The 23712-nt window shown below is 37.4% G+C and overlaps 1 protein-coding gene across 1 annotated transcript in view; it reads left to right on the top strand.

Annotated features, from left to right (window-relative positions):
* The window catches only part of SCML2 (sex comb on midleg-like 2 (Drosophila)), a 72655-nt gene that overhangs the window by 15810 nt on the left and 33133 nt on the right, over positions 1 to 23712 (top strand). The window contains exon 5 of the mRNA XM_008579820.1: positions 5641 to 5884. Within this exon, the coding sequence (XP_008578042.1) occupies positions 5641 to 5884 (244 nt within the window). The remainder of the gene's footprint in view (positions 1 to 5640; positions 5885 to 23712) is intronic.

Genomic DNA, 23712 nt, shown 5'->3' with positions numbered 1-23712 from the left:
AGGTCCCAAACAAGTCCAAAACCCAGCAGGGCAGGCATTAAATCTCAAGGCTGGTGAATCAGGTACCTTGATTCCATGTTCGACTGCCTCTGCACACTGGTGTGGGGGTTGGGTCCCCAAGTCCTTGGGTAGCTCCGCTTCTATGGCTTTCCTGGTTTTGGGGCACACTTCACCTCTCCCAGACTGGTGTTCCACTCTGGTAGCTCCACAGGTCTGGGATCTCCATGGCGGTCCTGCTCTCACGGCTCCACTAGGCATGGTGCTATTGGGGTTTTTCTGCTGCAACTCTGACCCCACATGTCTGCTGTGTGTTGCCTTAGTAGATGGCCTCTGTGGTGGCTCCACCCCTGTGGCAGGTCTCTGCCTGTGTCCCCAGGCTTTTCCATACATCCTCCGGAATCTAGGTGGAGGCTGCCATGCCTCCACTGCTCTCACGTCCTGCCAACCTGCAGACTTAACACAACCTGGATGCCACCGAGGTTATGGGCCTCTACTCCCTAGGGCTGCTGCGCGAACCACACCTGGGGCCACTGCAGCTGGAGCAGCTGGAATGCAGGGAGCAGGATCCTGAGGGCAGCTGCGCCCCAGGTCTGTCCTTCAGGATAACTCCATCCTTCTAGGCCTCAGAGTCTGTGATGGGTGGGGCACCCTTCCAGACTTCGGAAATGCCTGCGAGGCTTTCCTCTTTTTCTCAGCTATTAGCATCTGGCTGCCTCACCGCCAAGATAATGTCTTTAGCCACCAGTTTATCTGCTTCACCCTTGCATTGTTCTCCGGCTCTCTACTTCTATACCGCATGGCCAGGCTGCAAAGTTTCCAAACCTTTATGCTCTGCTTCCCTTTTAAATTCTGGCTTTACATCATGCCTTCGCTACCATAACTCAGAGTAGGCTGTTAGAAGTAGCCATGCAGTGTCCTTACTGCTTTGCTGCTTAGAAATTTCTTTGGCCAAATGCTCTGGTTCACAACTCTTAAGTTCCAACTTCCACAAAGTCCAAGGGCATGGACACAATGCAGCCAGGTTCCTTGCTATGGTGCTATGGTTATCTTTTGTCCAATTCCCAGTAAGTTCTTCATTTCTATCTGAGACCTCATCATCCTCCTGGCCTTTACTGTCCACATTTCTATCAGCATTCTGCTCGCCACCACATAAGTCTCTAAGACATTCCAAACTCTCCCTCATCTTTTTCTCTTCTTCTGAGTCCTCCAAACTCCTCCAACCTTTACCCATTACCCAGTAGCAAAGCTTCATCCACATTTTCAGGTATCTGTTTAGCAACACCCCACTCCTCTGTAACAATTTTCTGTTTTAGTCCATTTTGTGTTGCTATAACAAATACCCGAGACTGGGTAATTTATAAAGAAGAGAGGTTTATTGGCTTACGATTCTGGGACAGCTGCATCTGGCATGGGCCTCAGGCTTCTTCTACTCATGGTGGAAAGTGGCAGGGAGCCAGCAGGTACAAGCAGATCACATGGCGAGAGGAAGCAAGAGAGAGAAGGAAGCAAGAGAGAGAGAGAGAGAGAGAAGGTGCCAGGGTCTATTTAAGCTATGAGCTCTCGTGGGAACTAATGGAGCGAGAACTCATTAATCTCCTTTCCCCCAGGGGAGAGTATTAATCCATTCATGAGGGATCTGCCCCCATGACTCAATCGGTTTCCAACACTGCCACATTGGGGATCAAATTTCCGCATGAGTTTTGGAGGGGACAACACATCAAAACTCCATCACCTGTTTTACTCAGAGTAAAAGCCAGAGTCCTTACAGTAGCTTAAGAGACTATACATGATATGACCCTTCATTGTCTATCTGACTTCGTATCCTGCTGCTCTTCCACTTACTACATTTTAGCCACACTTGCTTCCTTGATGTTCCTCAAACATTTCAGATGCAGCTCCTGCTTTATGACCTTCACCCTGGCCATTCCCTCTGCCTAGAACACTCCTCCTTTGGATATTTGCATGGTTAATAATCAGGTCCTTCACATTTCTGCTCACATGACACCTTCCATATGAGACTTGTCTTAATTCCCCTATTTAGAATTACACAACCCCTCCCCCTACATTGCTGTGCTCTACTCTTATTTTTGCATAGCACTTATCATTTCTAACATTTTATGTTTTACTTTTTAAAATTATGTTTATCATCTCTATTCACTAGCATGTAAGTGTCATAAGTGTGGGATTCTGTCTTCTTTGCTAGATAATATACCTCAGGAACCTTCAGTAGTGTGTTGCGCGTAGTAGATACTCAGTAAGTATTTGTAAATGAATAAATGGATGTTAAAGGACTAGAATTCTTGGTGAGGTCAAAGAAGTAGTTGATTAAAAGTAAGGAGGTAGAAGTTAAGGATAGGAGTTTTGGTCAGAAATAGGTATACTGCTTTGTATATAGCAGTAAACAAAGCATAAAAAACTCCTGCCCTTATGGAGCTTACCATCTAGTTGGGGAATTGTTTAATAAACTATGCTAAATAACTAAAGTATATATTATGTTTGATAGTTGTACATGCTTAGGAGAAGGGTGATGGACATTTTAGTTAGGTTGGCCAGGAAGGTCTCATTGAGAAGGTGCCATTTGAGTGAAGATCTGAAGGAAGGGAAAGAGTGAACCACGAGGCTACAAGAATAAGAATAGTCCAGGCAGAGGGTAATGCAGATATTCCTGAGAGTGGCTTCAGAGTTGGTGAGATATGGAAAGAAATAGTTTTTAAGGAGAACCATATTGTAGGTGAGCAAGAAGGGAGGTTGAAAGAGCATTCTTTACTAGTCACCTTCTAGAATAGAACCATTTGTGTCTCATAGTAAAAGAAAAGAGAAGGATTCCATGTTTATTTTAGCTATTGCTTTTGCAAATTATATCTTTAGGAAGTTTTTCAAGAACTGATGATGAATTCTTTAACACTTTTGAAAAACATTTAAAAGCAACTTTATGTCATTACCTTTTATGGACAGCAGAGGGAACCGTTTTGCCAATTATCTAAATCTGAAGGTTGTTTTGAGATAAGGCCCTTTCATTTCCTACGTTTAGAAGAAAGAGGAGTTTCTTTGATTTTTTTTTTTAAATAAAGATTAATTTTCTTCCAAAGCTCTGTTCATATTTTTTTTGTGGCTATACTAATGTAAGAAAAGTTGGTAGAGCACTTATGAAATTTAGAAGAATTAATAAATAGTATGAAAATCTTTAGAGAATGAGTTGCATTTTGTCCATATAATTTTCCAGTTTTTGTTACTTGCCTGCTAATAGTAATGTTGGTAACATACTGTCACATTGGGATATCTTTTTAGGTTATATATTTGAATCTTGAAATTAGTTCCGTTTCTCTGCTCATTCCTGTCTTTTGTTTTATAGCAGAAAATATATATTGCCATTTGAGCTTAATTTGTTTTGCTACAATTAAGGTCTTACTCTTAATTGCTAAGGTCTTACTCTTAGTCTGTTATATGACAGTGTGTATTAGTCCATTTCTGTTGCTTATAACAGAAATACCTGAAAATGGATAATTTGCAAAGAAACAATATTTATTGCTTATAGTTTTAGAGGCTGGGAAGTCTAAAGTCCAGGGAACACATCTGGTGAGGGCCTTTTCTGGGTGGTAACTCTACAGCAACTCAAGGTGTCACATGGCAAAATGAGAGAAGCATAGAGAGCGCTAACTCCTTACTCCTTTTCCTTTTAAAGCCCTCAGAACTATGCCCACAACTACCATCAAACCATCAACTTAATCCGTTTACTGGGGCATGGTGCTCACTATGTAATCACCTCTTCAAGGCCTCACCTTTCAATTACCATAATAGGATTTCTCACTCTGTTAACATTGTCACAGTGGGGATTAAGTTTCTAATACATGGACTTTGGGGGACACAGTTCAATCCACAGCACAGTGTAAGGTCCTGGGATCCTTATGTGTGCCTTGAATGTTTTTTGCATTCTGTGAGCATTCACCCCAAATTCATCAACTGCCATGGTTATTCTTTGTCAAATCTCCCCCACTCCACACCCCATACCCCACCCTTTATATTTCCCATATATAGTAACAGACAATTGACCTTTAGCCCCTTCGTGCAACACTGCTTCTTACTTACCAGTTGTTTATTTATTAGATACTTTGATTTTTTATCAAGCTATTTTTGGCCTCCAGATTTTCAGGGTGGTTTTTAAGAATCAAATTAAGAATATGTAATTAAAATGACTTTGAAAACTAATAATTAAGGAACTTTCAGATTGCAAAGGAGTAAAGAGTAACAGCAGGAAAGTACAGGATGATGAGGTGGGTTTTAAGGGGGCATTTGAAAAAGGAACCAACCTACTGGATATATTTTTAAAATTGTATTGGTAAAAGAATAGTTGAGAGCTTGTTTTCTGTTTTCAGGTGATTTCTTTGTTCTTTCATTTAAAAAAAAATGCTTGCTGTTAGGTACTGTGCTGGAAATGACAATATGAATATGTCTCAGTCCCGCAAAGGAGTGAACACATTTCAAGAGTGATTTCACAATTGAAGGCAAGAGTGGCTCTGTTTGAGGTGGGCCTAGGATTGGGCAGGGGTTGGTCAGGGAAGCGTTCCAAAGGACAGGAGAGCTTGGGCTTTGAAGTGGATGAGTTGGAGTTGGCCAGGCAGATGAAGGGGTAGGGTGTTCCAAGGAGATGGCTCCAAGACAGACTTCCTTGGTTTAAAATCCATCTCTGATTGGCACGTTGTGGTTTTTGATTGAATTGTGAAAAGAGTTGAGTCTAGGGCAGTGGTTCTCAGCCTTAGATGCACATTAAAATCACCTGGGGAATTGAAACTTCTGATACCTGAGCCCCACCCTACACCAATTCAATCAGTATCACTGCCCATGTGTCCACAGGTGATTCTAATGTTCAGTAGGGCTGAGAACCACTGGTCCAGAACTATTTCCAGGTTTTTGGCTTAGGTGACTGGGTTGCTATGATGGTGCCATTTACTAGGATGAAAAGTGGATTGAAAAAAGAAGATTTTGCTTTCAACATAGCACTTGGGCTTTCTAAGAATCCTGTTAGCATATTTACATGCTTTAACTTTTTGTAACTAAGGAATATTTTTAAATATCGGTTTCTGGATTGGATATCATAAATGAGCCCAAACTATATGACTTTCATGTTCTTGTGTCTTCGTTTTATAATTTGAGTTTCTTTTAGGATATTATCTGCTCCTGTTCCTTCTCTTTGGACTTACTACCTTTCAACACATCCCATATTTATATATTTATTAGGTTTGTCTGAGTCCTCCTAAAATTTCTTGTTGATTACAGTCCCCTTCCCCCAACCACTACTGCCACCAACACTAGAATGTAAGCTCCACCGGAGCAGGGATCTTTGATATTTTTGTTCACCAATGAATCTTAAATTCCTGGTACACAGTAGATAAAACATGTTTCTTGAATTAATGAATGAGTCAGGCTGGTTTTGTTTCTTTCCAGGTTTTTAGCTCTGCTCTAGAATAAAAGTTGGAGAGCAGAGTTTCAGATCTGTGAGGACTGTTTTTTTTTTTTTCCTGTATTAATTGATAATTAAACATAGAGCTTAATTTTTGGTTGCTAAGGTTTGTAAGAGAATACATGTAGGCAAATGTTCTTAATACAGCTTAACAATGAAAACTTGTTTTAATGTTTTGGTAGGAACCACCAAAGCCACCTCTAAATAATTTTAAAGTGGGGATGAAACTTGAAGCTATAGACAAAAAGAATCCTTATATGATCTGCCCTGCAACAATTGGAAATGTTAAAGGAGATGAAGTTCATATCACATTCGATGGCTGGAGTGGAGCTTTTGATTATTGGTGCAAGTATTATTCTCGAGATATTTTTCCAGTTGGGTGGTGTCGTCTGACAGGAGATGTATTACAACCACCAGGAAAGAGTGGTAAGATAATAAGTAATTACATTTTAAAAATTTTATTGATGTTAAATCTTACTGCTGTTGATGGCATTGTGATTAACATTGGCAATATTAGGACTTCATACCCAACTAGAGTGGCAGGCAAAACAGCAAGAGCACTGTCCAGGCTAGAGAACTGGAGGTAAAGGAAGACTATGATTAGGATTCTTGAGGGCCACCCCAGCATCGAAATCTGAGTTCCAGTCCACACTGAAGAATATGGGCAAAGCTAAAAGTCACATTTGGACCATCAAAGCCTTGTTGCTATAAGCATTTGGGTGAAGGTGGTTACTCAGCTACCTTGATAGTCGATATTCAATTAAAAATTACACATGGTATTTCATTTTTCATATTTCAAAGATATTTTTTAAAAGCTTGGGCATAACAACTGTTACAAACAGGTTTTACATGATTTTGGTCCTATTTTCAACTTAAATTGATACTTTGGTAGTCTTAAGTAAAATGTACACATCAGTGACAATTTTTGACTATAGAAGCCATCATAAATTAGTATTTTAGTCATGGTAGTGTTTATCAGTTATAACACTGTTTCCTAAGTTGAGTACTATGATCATCAGATATTTTCTTTCAGTGAAAAGTCATCAAAATACTGAAGTTCCTTGGTGATTCTTTCAGGGGCTTAGAAATACCTAACCTTGTCTGCTGTGATGGAATAACTGCTGAAATTTAAGTAGGGTCTAAGCACAGAATTCAGTCATTGGCATAAGTTTAATATAAATTTAATAATGGAATTGAGTGTAAACATACTTAAAATTTACCCCACTAAATGTATTTATTTATATCAGAAAAAAAGAAAGATAGATGTAAAAACTGAGTAGGTAATGTGTGTAGAGAAAGGCAGTGGTTAGGTAAGAGCTTATAGCCACATTATTCTTGTAACTGCTATTAGAATCTTCTGTAATTTGGGACTTTAACACATCCTGTTATATTACAATACTACATATCATGATATTCTTTTTATCAGGTGCTTCCTTTACCAGTTTCCTGCTGCCATAATTCTAGGAAGTAGATATTAATGGTTGATTTTTAAAAATGTAGTATGATACAGACCTGCAAGTGTGTGCATATGATACTAAGATAAATAAGGCATAGTCTCTCCCTGAGAAGTTTACCTTTAGTGGAAGAAGAATGAATGGAGGGATAGACTTGGGGGGGAAGAAAAAGATACAGAAATAGAGATGTATGCTACATAAAGAGGTGGCCCAAAGACATGGTCTGGGCTGGAGAGAAAGGTGGTTGGATAAAGGAAAGCTTCACAAAAAGAAACATGATGTGAGTATTAAGAGAGGAGAAGGAGTTTTTCAGGCAGAATGGAGATAAAGGTAGGGTGGACACATTACAAAAGTGTCAGAATTGCACAGTTTGTCCTGAAAACGGATGAGTTCAGTTTAGAACACAGTGAGTTTGGAATGTGTGCCTGAAAATGCTATTGTCCTCTGGTATCTCTTCTCTCTCTCTTTTTTTAGTAATATAATTTGGCTGTCTAACATAAAGACTACATTTCCAGCCTCCTAGTGTTATGGTATGGCCATGAGACTAAGTCCAGGTCAATGGAATAAAAGTACAGATAGTGTGTTCTACTTCCAGGAAGTGTATAGAGAGACCAGCATGTCCTCTCATCTTTCTTCCTGCTTGTCATGCTGCTAGGAATGTGGTTTTGGTTGGAGCTCCATCTTTGAGCATGAGATCTAGACTGTATCCTAGGCACTGTGGAGTAAAAAGCAGGAAGGAACTGGAGTCCCCGAGAACTTAGTGGAGTAAAACTTTCATATTAGCCTGTATTGTCTGTTTCCAGACTGTTATTTGAAAGACGTAAGCTTCTATATTATATAAACCACTATTCTTTTAGGTTTTTCCATTACTGTTAGCTGAACGTAATCTTGATTGTAGGGAAAATATAGGAAAATGGTCAGGGCCCCTCAGGTGTTCAGGATCTTGCCAAGCATTTGATGTAAATATGCACGTGCGCCCAGGTGTTCCTTGGTTATTGTCTAATGTAATTGCGCATGTGTGTCCAGGTGTCCTGGGTTATCGGACTTAAGTATAAAGGACAAGAGGCTCTGATCCACAGTGCCCCCCCCCCCGGAATGCCCCCAGGGGCGGGGGTATTGGGAGGCCAATACTGCTGCTGGAGGCTGTTGCTGCCAGGGACCCTGGGACGCTCTGGCAGGCCACCGCCGCTGCCGCCGCCGCTGCCGTTGCTCAGGAAGTGTATAGAGAGACCAGCATGTCCTCTCATCTTTCTTCCTGCTTGTCATGCTGCTAGGAATGTGGTTTTGGTTGGAGCTCCATCTTTGAGCATGAGATCTAGACTGTATCCTAGGCACTGTGGAGTAAAAAGCAGGAAGGAACTGGAGTCCCCGAGAACTTAGTGGAGTAAAACTTTCATATTAGCCTGTATTGTCTGTTTCCAGACTGTTATTTGAAAGACGTAAGCTTCTATATTATATAAACCACTATTCTTTTAGGTTTTTCCATTACTGTTAGCTGAACGTAATCTTGATTGTAGGGAAAATATAGGAAAATGGTCAGGGCCCCTCAGGTGTTCAGGATCTTGCCAAGCATTTGATGTAAATATGCACGTGCGCCCAGGTGTTCCTTGGTTATTGTCTAATGTAATTGCGCATGTGTGTCCAGGTGTCCTGGGTTATCGGACTTAAGTATAAAGGACAAGAGGCTCTGATCCACAGTGCCCCCCCCCCCGGAATGCCCCCAGGGGCGGGGGTATTGGGAGGCCAATACTGCTGCTGGAGGCTGTTGCTGCCAGGGACCCTGGGACGCTCTGGCAGGCCACCGCCGCTGCCGCCGCTGCTGCCGTTGCTGAGGAAGCTGAGGACTGAGTTCGTGTTGTCTGCCATTGGCTCCTGGGATCTTTCCTAATTACCTAGCTTGTGGACCTGCGCATGAGGGGTCTGGCGACCCAGCCTGGCACGTGAGGGGTCTGTGACCCAGTCTGTACAATGGGCTTGAAGGGTCTGTGGGCCCTAGCCTTAGCAATACAGTGATTCAGGGTAACTTTGGGACATCCAGGTGCACACGTTCATTGGATAGCTGCACATGCAGGTAAGGAACCTGAAAAAGATAGGTGTTGGTTGACAAAACAGGTATGAGAATCATCGTGTTCACTCAAACAAATACGAGTATTTTTTGTGCCAGGTGGGATAACAGGTATTGGGGGAGGTGGGCAGTTAGACATTTTGTTTATAACAAGTGGTGGAAGTTTTGGGTGTGGTTTTAATTGTGCATATGTGATGGGTGGAAGTAGAAGAGGACCAAGGCAGACCCTGTGGGTCAACATTTACTTGAGTCACTTGGGAGAGCTTGCTAAAAGGCAGTGCCCTGGAACTCATATCCAGGGGTTATGAATCAGTGTGGCCAGAGTAGGGATCAGGTGTTTCCAGTGCACATGATTTGAGTCCCAAATTTTGAGAAGCACAAAATAAAGAATGGGTAGAGGACAGAAGTCATTCTAGGACATTGAGAAAAAGTATACATAAATGTACTAGAGTCACTAGGTTGGTTTTCCCAACAACAGGAGAGGAAGGATTTTAGGGAGAAAATATTCAGCATCATCAAATGCAGCATGAAAGTCAAGCAAGAGGAGAGCTCAGTAGTCGTCTTGGTAAAAGCATGGTTACTGGACTTCCTTAAAAAGCCAGATTTAGACTTTTCCTGAGTCCTAGAGGTTAGACTACAAACCCTTCTTCATAGTTCGAAACATCCTGACATAATACCCCACAATGTCTTAACATGAAATATACTCTGTATGCTAACTGGTTTATCCTACTAGACTGTAAGCTTTTAAGTGGTAGAAACTACATCTTTCATATTTGTATCCTCAGCAACTGGTACTCAGTAAGGGAGTAATAAATGTCTGCTGAAAGAAAAAAAAAAAAAAGCCAGATTTAGAGAGTTGGGGAGTAAATAGGAAATGCAAAGAGTTTTTTAAAAAATGTGGCTTTCCAGTACTTTGAGATCTGCCTCCTCTGTCCTTACCCCACTAGACATTTTCCCATTTCAAGTGAAATTTAGAAACCTTTTCCCATTTCAAGTGAAATTTAGAAATCACTTTATATCCCTTTATCCTCCACTATTTATAATTGTCTTTTAATATTTCCTCCACCTCCATTGAGAAGCACATTAGACAGTGTTGTAATTTTCGCTTCCACTGTTGAACACAATTTAGAAAACTCAAGAGGAGAGCCCATTGTAGTAACCTACATTTTTTGCCCTTTCAGTTCTTTCTTTCTTCTTGATTTTCAGGATTATCATTTTCTTCCTGTTTAAAAAACTTCCTGTAGCCATTCTCTTAGTGTAGGGTGGGCAACAAATTCTCTTAGTTTTTTTTCATCTGAGAATGTCTTTATTCCTCCTTTATTCTTTTTGTTTTTCCTTTTCCCTTTTTGTCTTTTTTTGTGACCGGTAATGGGATCGCAACCCTCGGTGTTGCGCCTGCACTGCGCTCAACCAGTGAGTGGACCGGTCTCTATATGGGATCCGAACCCTCGGCGGGAGTGCCACCACGCTCCCAAGCGCCGCACTCTACCGAGTGCGCCACCGGGCCAGCCCTATTCCTCCTTTATTCTTGAAGGATAGTTGCTGGATATAGAATTCTAGGTTGACAGTTCTTTCAGCACTTGAAAATTGTTGTGCAACTTCCTTCTGGCTACCATGGTTTCTAATGAGAAATTTGCTGTCATTTGAATTGTTTTCTCCCTCTAGGTTCCTTTATAATTGTGGATCTGTTTTTCCTTGTAGTTATTTCAGTGTTTGCTTTATGCTTTGTTTTGTGACTGTATTAGGTGTGTAAAATTTTTGAATTGTTATAACTTCTTGCTCAGTTGAACCTTCTACAGTAACCTTCTTTGTCTATGGTAACTTTTAGTTTAACCTTAAAGTTTACTTTATATGATGTTAATGTAGCTATACCAGATTTTATTTGGATGGTGTTCTCATCTCTTTCTTTCTCTAATGTTAACCTTTAATCTATCCTTATCTTTTAGATGCATTTCTTATAAATAGATTTTGATTTTTTGGCCAGCCAGCCTGCCTCTTTTAACTGGAACTTTTAATCTACTTATATTTGTTGTGGTTACAGATATATTTTGCTTTCAATATGCCACCTTATTTTTTCTACTTTTTCTGTATATTTTTTATTTTTCTCATCCTTTTTTTGGATTGTTTTTTTCTTTCATTCTATTTTCCCCCTCTTGTTTGGAAGTTATATGCTATATTTTCTGATCTTTTAATACTCTAGAAATTTTAACATGCCTCCTTAACTTAATGGAAGTCTGAAATTAATATCCTTATTCTGAACTAACATAATAGAAGAAACTTAGAATATGCTACCCACTTACCCCCCTCAACTTCATGTTGTTACTGTTGTATGTTTTAATTATCTCTTTTTGTAATCCCATAAACCATTATTATTATTGTTTATATAGCCAATATTTGTTGAGATTTACCCACACATTTAACCTGTACTTTGCTCTTTATTCCTTCTTGGCATCTCAAACCTTTCATCTAGGATTAATTTTCTTCTGTTGGAGGTAGATCCTTCAGTATTTCCTTTAGTGAAGGTCTGCAAGTGGCAGTCTCAGTTTATGTTCACCTGAATATGTCATTATTCCAACTCCTTCCTTGAAAGACATTTTCTGTAGGTATAGAATTCCAGGTTGACAGCTATTCTCTTTCAGCACATTGAAGATATTATTCTTTTGCCTTTTGGTTTTCATTATTGCTGTGAAAATTCAGCTGTTGGTCTATTTCTTTTCTGACTGTAATTTGTCTTTTTTTTTTTTCAATCTAACTAATTTTATCATCTTTGGAGTTTTGCAGTTTCACTCTGATACTTCTAGGTGTGTGTTTTGTTGAATCTTGATGTCTTGGCAAAACCATGCATATACAAATGACAAGTTGTTTACTTTCACTGTGAGAAATTTTAAATGTTTGATGTTATATTTAACTGTTTTATCATTATTAAGGATTTCAGATGGCACAAGTACCTTGAAGTCGTAAAGCACTTTTCATGACTGCTTTTTGAATATTGAGTACAGGTAGTCCAAACCATATTAAAGTAGAATTTGGAAGCAGTTAGAGTAGAACCAAAAGTGTGCCCACTGGTGTGCAATCTGTTTTGTAAAGATTCCCAGGAGTCCCCAGAAGAACCTCGGGATTCTGGGGAAAGCATGGTTAAAAATTATTAGTTGATGTTCACCCAAAGACATTGCATGTGTGAATCATTTTGCTTTTTTTCAAGCATTGCTTATTAATTATGGATTGGTTAATACTGGTTAGTACTGGGCTTAGACACTTTGAAGTACATCATTCATTTAGATGGCAACTACAGAATAAAAGTACCATTATTAGATATGATGTGATATATTCTTGAAAGCAAAATGTTTTTCTAGTTGTTTTTTATTATAATTTTTAATATAAGAATTTTACTCTAATGGAAAAAGTGATAAATGCTCAAAGCAAAAAATTGAGAAAGGCTTGTAGAGATAATCATGCTGAACAGCTTGGTCTATATTTGGCTTCATACTATTATTTTTTTCTTAATGTAACTTTAGAACACACACATGGTGAAATCAATGTTGAAATGTTGAAATGTTATGGTATAGTTAATCCTTTAGAATAATATAGAATAATTTAGAAGAATGAGAGTGTTCCTACTTATACTAAGAAGAAAAGCTCTCCAAGATATATTAAGTGAAAAAAGCAAGTTCCCCCAAATACAGTATACCATTATGTCAAAACAAAATAAATATGTATTTCTGTATGTACCTATAGAAATATGTGCATTTCAAAAAGTTCGTGTAAAAATAGAATTGAAAGATAATACTAATCTTTGCATGAACTTGTTGAAGTATCCTCATATAAGTAACAGAAAAATATCTGGAAAGCTATATATCAAATCTGTAATACTGATTATTTCTGGGAAGGAATGTTGGGTGGTAATGGGATTTTTGCTTTTTATCTGTGGCTTTTTTTAGAATAAGAATTATTTGTATATTACATTTGTGCTTTAAGTAAAATTTAGTTTGCTTTTCCAAAATTTTTTAAGGATGTAGCACTTAAAATTTTTTCAAATAATTAATAACTAAAGACATTCAGTTGTATAGTTTCTTAAAGAAATATAGTGAGGCATCCAGGAGTGCTACTTGATTTGACTTCACATTTAAAAACTGCTTATTTAAGCTTTACTGGTTTTCTTTTCAAGAATAATGAAGTTTAATTTACTTTAAAACTTTTTCAAACAACTTTTTATTTTTTTTTTTTAGCTGTGCAAGCACTTCTATGGTCAGAAACAGCAAAATCTGGTTAGGCTTATCAGTGGTAGGAAAGTCCACTAAGAAACTTACTTGGATAGAAAATTCGGCAAGTCGTGGCTTTTTTTTCATCTTGTTTATTTAGGTTTTCTTTTCTTGGCTGTTGTTATGACCCTACAATCTTTCAAAGCCCTTAGCTTCTGGATGGTGCTGTCACAGCTCATCAGATTTACTCAGGAGACCCATACACGGTGTTGGAGAGAAAGAGGAAAGAAACATGTGTGCTGCTGTGTCTCTTGGCAACTTGGAGAAGGAGACTGAGTCACATAAACGAAAATGAGGCCCATTGTAGATTTTCTTCTTGCAGAATTTATTTGATCTTGCTGTTTTCTGTTTTCAAGTTGTTCCCCACCTCCCACCCCCATATCTTGTATCTTAGTTCCCTCTGAAAAATGGTAGAAATTTAGGAATGCCCTGCAAGCTACCGTTTTTTCCTCATATTGCCCTTCTCGTGTCTTCAGCATATAGTTAGGAGTTTATAGCCAGTCATTTCGTTGAAGTCCATATATTTAATACATGAAGGAGCAAGACAAGACAGCCTATCAAGTTAGAATCAGAACTGGGACTACCCTTATTTTGAAGGCTATGTGAGGTTTTTTTTTAAAAAAAATCTTTTCTTTTTCTTGTCTTTTTAAGGGAAAGTTTATTAACAATTGTATTACTATTTTGTTTCCATAATTTTATTTATGAACATAATAAGTGTAGATTTTTAGTCTTTTGAGAAATTGGAGAAATTCAGAAGCAGAAAATTAAAACCATTTGTTCCCAACATGAATTTTTTTCTAATATTATGGGATGCTCAAAGGTTTGTTTTTAAAAATAAAGTGTTACATTGTAAACCATTCTATCTTGCTTTAAGGTACTTGAATACTTTCAAAGTAAACTATATAAATTAAAATTGAACTTATATAATTTCTAAAAAATTGAGTAGATTTTAACTTGAGCTTTAGATTTTATGCATCATTTATTGTAAATTAATGACCCACACTGGTATGAAGTGTCATTTTTTTTAGCCTAATTCTTTAAGCAATTGTGACCTTACCAGAAAGTAGGGCAGGCAGCAAAATTCCAGATGCTTTGAGTATAAAGTTTCAAGATCCCAGGGGTATAGAGGAATTCCTCTGGTGCAAAGGGGAAATGTGGAGGAGGGGAAAAGCTAGAATCAGGAAGGTGTAGCCAAACATTCCTATCCTGTGGCACCTTAGGCTTTTAGTGGCCATCTTAACTCTTTTCTTGATAAAACCCTTCAGTTTATTGGGTCCCCTACTCCACCTCTCATGGAAACAACTTTAATTTAGAAATGGAACTCAGTGGTAACATGACATTTCCTTCACAACTTCATAAAACATTGATGATGATGAGTATTTGATAGACCTGGCATATTAGATTTTCTTTGTTGCTAATTCAGATATAAATTGTATGAATAGGAACTTTCTAAAGTTAAAGTAGAAAAAAATTAAATAGATCTTCAACATAATTATCTTGGGCACTGTTAGCTTCTTTGAATGCTATTTAATGGGCTCAAGCAAGTGTGTGTGTTTTTGTGTTTGTTTGTTTAAGTGTGTGTGTGCATGTGTGTGGTTTAGTTTTTTTCCTAATACAAATTTTAAGGGAGTGGGGTTTTAAAATATAAACTCTTCAATTAAAAAAATGTAATTTGTCATTTTATATAGTAGTATTTTCTTATTTTGAAAAACTCCAATATAACATTTTCCTTCTGAATTGCTTGAAAGTTTGACTTTTGGGAGATATTTCAAAGCTTTCATTGAGCAAACAAGAAATAGCTCTACTCCCCACCCCCACCCCATTCTCATTTTTTAAAAAACAAAACTAGAAATATGGCTGCTTTTGCTCTTCGTTCAGACATGCACAAAGGAGTATGTGGTTTCTGTAATTTGTGTATCACCTCCCTAAATTTTTTTTTATTCAAAATATTTTAACATTTACTTGTACTTATTTGTAGAGTACGGTATGTTATTTCAGTATGTGAATGTACTTCCTCTCTAAATTTTGAAATTAAGATTTTATAGTTTTTAAGGCATGTCTTTACTTTTTTCCTGTTGGATTGTATATATTTAATAAAAGCCACATAAAGCAGCACTTTTTGTTTCTCTGTGTTATAGTGGGTCAGAAGTGGTAGAGGTGCATATATAACTAAGGTTGTAAAAAGTTCAAGATGTGTCCATCCAAGTAGAAGGCTTCTGAATGAACACCCAAGTATTTATTTAGATTTTTGCCCTTAATGTAGTTTATTATAAAATACAGACTAATATACTTAATATATTCAGTACTCTTGTTTGGTAATAAATGAAATGGTTAGAGATGCTATCAACCTAAATGATTCACTCAAAAGCCATGAAATTTAAAACAGCTGATATTTTCTTTTTCCTATGAACAGCTTGAAACAAATGTTTTGCTTGTGCAAATGAGGTGGCTATTATGATGCAAAGAAGTATCTTGAAAACAAACGTCCTTTCTCTGTTTTAAGCATTGCAGCTAAATACTGCAATAATTGGAAGCAGAGCCTGGAGATATTTCTCTTGTTTCTGTTCTATGATATATTTTAACAAGTTCTCTTGAGACTATTAAAATGTCTTGGTTTTTAGGACATGTGGTCTAACGGGGACTACTTTGTCTACAGATGCAATGGGTTGGCAGTGAGATTTTGCATGTCCTCTCATTTCTTTCCCAGTTCTCTGACCCAGGGTAACCTTTGGTCCTTCTCTGAAGGCAGGAGTGAAGGAAGTTTGAGCAGGTGACGGATGATCACTGTCCCTACAGCCTACAGACAATATGTGAATTACTTTAGCAGTCCCCTTAGTCCCCTCCTTCCACTCCTCCCCCCCTTAAACCAACAAATGCAAATAGCTTCATCCCCATTTGCTAGAAATTCAGGCTTGCTCTGCAACATGGGCTTTGTTGTTGACTTGCTTTCTCCAGGAAGGCAGTTTTATTCCTAGTAAGGAGCACGGCTATTAAGTGGAACCCAAATCACCTTAATGGTAAATTAAGCAACAACTTGTTTCTCTGGAATATTTATAAAGGTAGGAATTACCGTAGAAGTTTCTTTATATTGTAATTGAAGTGTGGTTAAGGAAATTCATTGTCTGCTTTGTTAGCTTTTGTATGCTATATATCCCAGTAATTTCTGTTATCTTGAAAAATCCTCTATTTTCTAAATATTACTTATTGAAATTGTTGGCAGTATTATTTGAATAGTCACTTCTAAAAATTATTTTATGGTACAGGAAAAAGTCAATCTTTGGTTATTTCCACCATAAAAATGTCTTTTCTTTTTTAAAAAAGGAACAACCCTATTGTAGGATTATTTAAATCACCAGTTTGAATGAGAATGTTGTCAAATTTTTTGTAGTTTTTAGGAATATGACAGTAAATGATTTTTCACTGGTATTAGATAAGACTTATTAAAAGTATTTTTATGATATGGAAATGTGAATAACAATTTTACTAGTTATATATAGCAATACATTTAATGTGCTTTTGTTAAAATTGTAGCAGTGACTGCCATGATTTTTTTAACAGCATAATGGAAGTCACTGTATATAGAAATCATTCAGGAAGAAAAAAGATACTGTAGTTTAAAAATTGTGTGGCTTTGAAAAGCTCATATTGTTACATGAATTATGAATTGATCTAAAACAACTGAAATTGCTTTTTGTGTGTTAACTTTCTATTGAAAATATTAAAGGTTATAGAGATTATCTTCTTGAATAATGTCATTGTGACCAAAATCTTGGTTTCTTTTGAAGTAAGCATAATGAGTAGCTATTATGCAATAAAATAGTCTTCATGGGAAGCACCCCTCCCCCCCCCACCCCCAGGAGGTTGAAGTGGTTGGTTGGTAAGTAGAAAACAAATAGGTTTTTAAAATGAGACTCTTAAAGCCCTCCTAAATTCTAATTGCGATTTCTAGCTTGTTCTTGAAATATTATGATTTCCTTTCTAGGATGAATACTTATGACATATAATCCCTACAGAGTAGGAAGACCATGTAAATTTTACTGAGTTATATATTTTTTTTAATTTAGCATGTATGCCAAGGAAAAAAAAGCACTGTCACTTGAGTATGGAGATAGAGAAACAACTTTAGCTGGACCTCTGTATTTTGTTTAAGTTAGCTAGCTATTGTTTAACTTTGCAATTATGTTTGGGAAATTTTTCCTAGTAACTTTTTTTGCAAGTTTTTATTAACTTTAAGATAGAATATTCTGTGCAGATTAAGTTCTAATGTTTTATAAGGTATATAAAGAGTTTCTTTTTCCTTCTTTAATCTGTTAATCTTAGATCCCTAAGCCCTGCTTTGAAATGGGGGAAAGGGGAGTGAATCAAAGCTATAGATGTTTAAATATATTTGGTTTTTGTTTAGTTGTTCAGACATAAGTTTTAAAAGCTGCTGGAAAAGACATAACAGCACTTCCCAAATGGGGATGCTCTGTCAGACCCCAGAAGCAAGCTGTTTTACATGAAATCTTTACTTTTCTGAGTGAATGAGAGTAACAAATGCTGGCGAGGATGTGAAGAAAGGAGAACACTTCTGCATTGTTGGTGGGACTGTAAAATAGTACAGCCATTATGGAAAACAGTATGGAGGTTTTTCAAACAACTACAGATAGAACTACCACATGATTCAGCAGTCCCACTTCTGGGTATATACCCAGAGGAGTGGAATTCATTATGTCAAAGGGATACCTGCACTCCTTTGTTCATCACTCCTTGGCTCTATTTACAATAGCCAACATATGGAAACAACCTAAATGTCCATTGATAGACAACTGGATAAGGAAAATGCGGTATATACACACAATGGAATACTACTCAGCTATAAAAAAGAATGAAATTCTGCCATTTGCAGCAACATGGATGAATTTGGAGAAAATTATGTTAAGTGAAATGAGCCAGACACAGAGAAATACCACTTGTCCTTACTCCTAAGTGGGTGCTAAGAAAGAAGGAAAGAAAGACCACAGTAATATGTTGAACTTTCAGAAGGAGAAAACAAATCTGTGGTTACTAGAGGTGGGAAAGGGGGAAGGAGAGGGGGTTAGGTAGAAATTGGGTAAAGGTCACAAAGAATAATTATGATTTGTAATAATATGCTAATAATGATTTGATCATCATATCATACACAAATAGTGATAGTCAACGCTGTACCCCCAAAATATGTATAATCAATTATGCTTCAATTAAAAAGCTTCTGGAAAGGACATAACAGCATTTACCAAATGAGGATGCTCTGTCAGACCCCAGAAGCAAGCTATTTTAAATGAAATCTTTACTTTTTTGAGTGAATGATTTATTTCTTTTTGTGTGCGAGTTACCTTTTATTATGTGTTTAGGGTATTTCTAATACTGTAAAATGGTGATTTTTGGCATTGAGAGGGAAACCTACATAGGTTATCAAGGAGACTCAGGAAGGATGATGGAGGAGCCAAGGCAGCAGGGATGGGCTTGTTCACTCTATTGGACTCCAACCATGTCAGCCATTTCTGCTTGGTAAATCAATGGGGAACTAGGGTGAGCCCTCAGGTTAGAATAGGGAAGTTGGTGCAAGGTAAAAGAAGGGTTAATATATGAAGAAACAGGTCCGATGTTCATAAAAACTGAAACACCTAACACTAAACATTAGAGACCTTGTGTTCCTTTGTAACTTCATCCTTTTTTCTTGTGATCAGTTGTAAAACAAATAACCTTTGAAAATGAATGGGGTGGTGGATGAGAGGGGCTTTTATGCTTGTTTTGGGCACAGTAGGAAAGTGGGAGAGTAAAAAGGCAGTATTTTAGAAAAGTCTTTAAGTGAAAATACAAGGAAGTGTAAATGGAGACCTTTGGCAAACAGGATTGGAGGAGGGTGTGTCTGATCAAGACAGAGTGCTCTGCTACTATGAAGGGAGGTACATATACTGTGTGTTTCTGGCAAGTTAACTACTTGAACAAGAGATGCTTTTACTGTTAAGTTCTGCTGAGTCAGCTTCTCTGAGTGATTTCTGCCTGTGGTAACTGAGGCAATCTACTCTTCAGTTCTGAAGTTGCTGGCGAATGTGCTGTAGATTATTGTGTTTTATTTGTGAGGATTCTAAAGGTCACTGCTGGAGTACAGCAAGCCTGCATGGGTATTTCTAATGCTATCTTTAGTGGATTCGTATATGCTGATCTAAAAGTTGTATGGCTGTATATCTAAATAGAATATTGTAATGCTTATGTTGAACAATAATTTTATTTAGAGACATTTAAATATTAAGAATGTCTGGTTCTGTTGTTATTTGAAGAAGTGGCTAAGTTGTTTATCTTTGGGGCATTTTGTATTTTAATGACAAAATTGGTATTTATTGTAGAACATTTAGAAAATAAGGATGTGATAAGAGGAAGATCTACAAATTGCTTGTATTCCTGCCATCTGGAGGTAATCACTGCTATTATTTTGGTGTATAATCCTTAGGATAGTTTCATTAAGACATCAGAAGTTTTAGTTGCCAATAGCTATTGAGACCAACTGAGGACATCTTCAGAAGCATATGTTGTATTCTGTTCCATATAACAGAATTGTGTTGGTTTGGTCTCATCCACTTAGGTATTCTTACTCTGTTATTCCAGTAGTTAATAGTCTTAAAAAGTGGTCTTATTGTAAATATTTGAATTAGAGAAACTCCACAAGAAAATTTGGAGTCAAGAAAGACTATCAGATGGTACTCCCCCAATATTTGGTGCAATTTTTTAAAAGTATATTTAGCCAAGAGAGTTGAAGAAACTCAATTACTTTAAGGTATAATAAAAAAAAGCTTAATTGTACCTCAATAAAGCTGGGGATAAAAAGAAAAAACTAAAGCACCTAAACACTGGATTAGTAAGGGCATGTTGAAAGCTCCCTCAAATTTGAGCTTGAAAAAAAAATGAACCAAATTGTTTAACTCTGAATTTTGTTTTTCTATAGAAGAAATTTATTTTTTATTTTAAAGGAATTTATTTTTTAATTGAAACATATTGATTGTACATATTTATGGGGTATAGAGTTATATTTCAATACATGTGTACAATGTGTGATAAATCAGGATAATTAGCATATTCATTATCAAAACTTTATCATTGAAGAAAATATTTTGATTAAAAGATCTCTTTTCATTTTTTCACTCACTAATTAAAAATTGTACCACCAGGAATGTGTAAGGGTTCTGATTTCTCCATATCCTTGCCAACACTTATTTTCCATCTTTTTTATTACAGCCGTCCTTGACTGTGAAGTGGTACCTCACTGTGGTTTTGATTTGCAGTTCTTCCTTCCTTTTTGAATGGAGTATATTCTAGAAATTGATTTTTAAGTTGGTTGATTAGTATTTGAAACATATTTTTGCCAAGAAAACTGTAAAATGTTATGAAGCCATCGTTCTATTTAATGTGTAAACTACCTGAATTGTTTCCATGAGACTGTAAGATCAGAGACAAAACTTGAATAGTATTCATTCAGCAAACATTTATTAGCTGCCCATTATGTGGTGGTCCCTAGACCAGGTGTTGGAGATATAACAATGGAACTTCACATGGTTTCTTCCCCTAAGGGAACTCACAGTGTGATGAGACAGATAGATATGTAAGTAAATATAACATGCTATAAAGTTTTTGCTAGTAGAGATAGACACAGTATGTGTGATGTGTGAGCATCAGGGTCCTATATTTGCCAGGGGAGCTTAGTGCTATAATTTTACAAGCTGGTAATTGAGCAGAATTTCAAAGAATGCATAGTAGTTTTGCCACTGACAAGGGAGGGAAAGCCTTTCCTAGAAGAAAGATCAGTCTCTGTGAAGTCAGAATATTTGGGGGCCTGAAGCAGATGATTACAGCTGAGTGTCTAATGATAGTTGGGAAGAGAAGAGATGAGACTATGAAGACATGCAGAGGGCAGATAGTAGAGATGCCTTGGACATCAGGCTAGGGAGTTCAGATTTTAGTATATGGGTAATGTGGCATCACTGAAGATTAAGTGGAAAAGTGACATGCGATTTGTATTTCAGAAAGATCATGCTTATGCATGGACTATGGGCTGGAAAGGACAGCAAGGAATGTCAATTAAGAGGCTAATGTAGCCTATGTAAGAGGCCTTGAGGTCCTAACCCAAGTCATTGACAGACATGAAGAAGAACGTATCTGGGAAATACTTGGGAGATAGGCTTGTCTAGACATGTGGAGGAAGGAGGAGTGTAAGGATGACCTCAAGATTTCTGACTTCAGCTAACTGAGGTAATGTTACCATCAAGGTAGAGCATATAGGATAAGCACAATGCACAATGAATTCTGCTTTTGGAAATGTTGAGTTTGAGATGCTTACTTAGATATGTAGTTGACTATTGAAAACATCTCTGGAACATATGAGAGGCCTACACTAGACAGAAAATGAGAGGGAGGAAAGGAAAGTGTAAGTGCATGCATTTGAGCAAGCAAGAGAACATGAGAGCAAGTGATTTGGGAATCATTATACACAGGCAGTAGCTGAAATCATGGGACTGAATTAGAGCACTTAGTTGTGGTGGGGATGGGGAGAAGGTGGCTAAATCCTTGGCAGCACCATAGGAAAAGTGACAGAGGTAGGAAGGGAATCAGGAGGGAGTGCTGGCTATGTGAGACCCAAGAAAGAACTTAGAAAAGAAGGCATTATCAGAATTGTGCTGGAAGTCAAATAAGATAAGGAAGAGTTGTCCATTGTTAATGCCTGTTAGGAGGTTGTTGGTGACCTTAGCACTCAGAGGTTCTCTAAACGGTGGCGTGTGTGGAAATGTAATTTCAGAGGGTTGAAAATGAGAAAATGGTAATAATAGTGAACACGGACTAGTGTTTCAAGAAGTTTGGTCTTAAAAGAAGTAAAGATATTGGCTAGAAAGAATGTAAATAACTAGGAGTTATTTGGAGGAAACCTTCCCCCCCCCATTTGTTAGGCATTTGACAACAAGGTTTCCCCAATATCTAATCTACTGAAAGAAGAGGGCAAGGAGCACCCACAGGCCCTGGGAAGGGAGGACAAGACAGGGATGGTGATGGTGATGATGTTGCTGTTGATAAAATGTGCCATACGCAGAATTTAAATAATTTGTAAATAATCTCATAGGTATTGTGTGACAAAGCTGGATCTGAACTTAATTAATCTGGAACCAGTGCTCCCGCACTAGATAGTGAAAAGCCAGGGAAGGAATAGTTGTAAAGATCAATTGGTACCAGAGCCCCATGTCCATCTGATCTCTACCCCGCTTCTGCGAAAGTTCTGTCTTCAGCTGGCTTAAATGTCTGCTGTGATAAGTACCAGGAATATGTTACCTTGTTTCCCTTTCTACTAGTAACTACCCCTTGTGGTTTCTTCAAGAGTTTTTCTCAACCTTTGAAGTATTCTAAACTAATTTTTTATTGCTGAAAATAAGGAAATAAGCATGCTTTCAAAAGCGTCCCGCTATGCCTATAGAAAGGTGTAAAGTCATTCTTATGTGACAGTAACAGACCTTGGGTATTCAAAAGGCTATTTTCAGAAGAAAAGCAGACTTTGGCTGTTATGAATGTTTAATTTCTAAAGCAAGATTGAGCTTCTGGGATGGAGTGGGTGGCTCTTCTGATACATGTGGGGGGACGGAAGAGAAGAAATGGAGCAGTATCTAAAGATATCAGTCAAGGAAGTCAATACAATGACATGGGATGGCAGTAGGAGTGAATGGAGGAAGTTCAGGGTGTTTACACCTGACCTACTGCCCCTTTGCTCTTATTGCTTCCCATGACTGATCGGTTTGTGGCAACCTGAGCTTTCTGGGACAGGGAACAAAGTTCCAAGCAGAACCCCTGGGCAGTGCAACTGAATTTATATGAACACCAGGCCTCGAGGTTAGATAGTTTAGGTATAACAATCACTATTTATATGTTGGTGTTTTTCAAAGTTGAGGTTTATATTGTTTCTGTGGTTTTATAGTTATCAGTATGACAGATCCTTTGTATAAATGATAGTTTCATTGTACATACACTTTTAAGAATAAGATGGCTTGCAGAGATTTTCTAAACCTGAAAAAGTTTCCAAAGCCAAATATTTACAAATGATATATATATATATATATATATATATATATATATATCTATAGTATTATGTTCTTCCTTTGCATACATACCTATGATAACATTTAATTTATAAATTTGGCATAGTAAGATGAACAATAATAGCTAATAATAAAATAGAACAATTGTAACAATATACTAATTGTTATAAATTAATTGTTACCTCATAAAAGTTATGTGAATGTGGTCTCTCAAAATATTGTACTGTACTCATCCTTCTTGTTGTGACAAAGAACAGACAGAGCAGCACAGCATGAGATTTCATCACAGTACTCAGAACTGTGCACAATTTAAAATTCATGAATTTTTTATTTCTGGAATTTTCCATGTAATATTTTCAGACAGCAGTTGACAGCAGGTAATTGA

Source organism: Galeopterus variegatus, unplaced genomic scaffold (genome assembly GCF_000696425.1).
Source record: "Galeopterus variegatus unplaced genomic scaffold, G_variegatus-3.0.2 Scaffold82, whole genome shotgun sequence".
NCBI lineage: Eukaryota > Metazoa > Chordata > Mammalia > Dermoptera > Cynocephalidae > Galeopterus > Galeopterus variegatus.
Note: the sequence above shows the minus strand (reverse complement) of the source record. Positions and strands in the feature narration are given on the sequence as shown.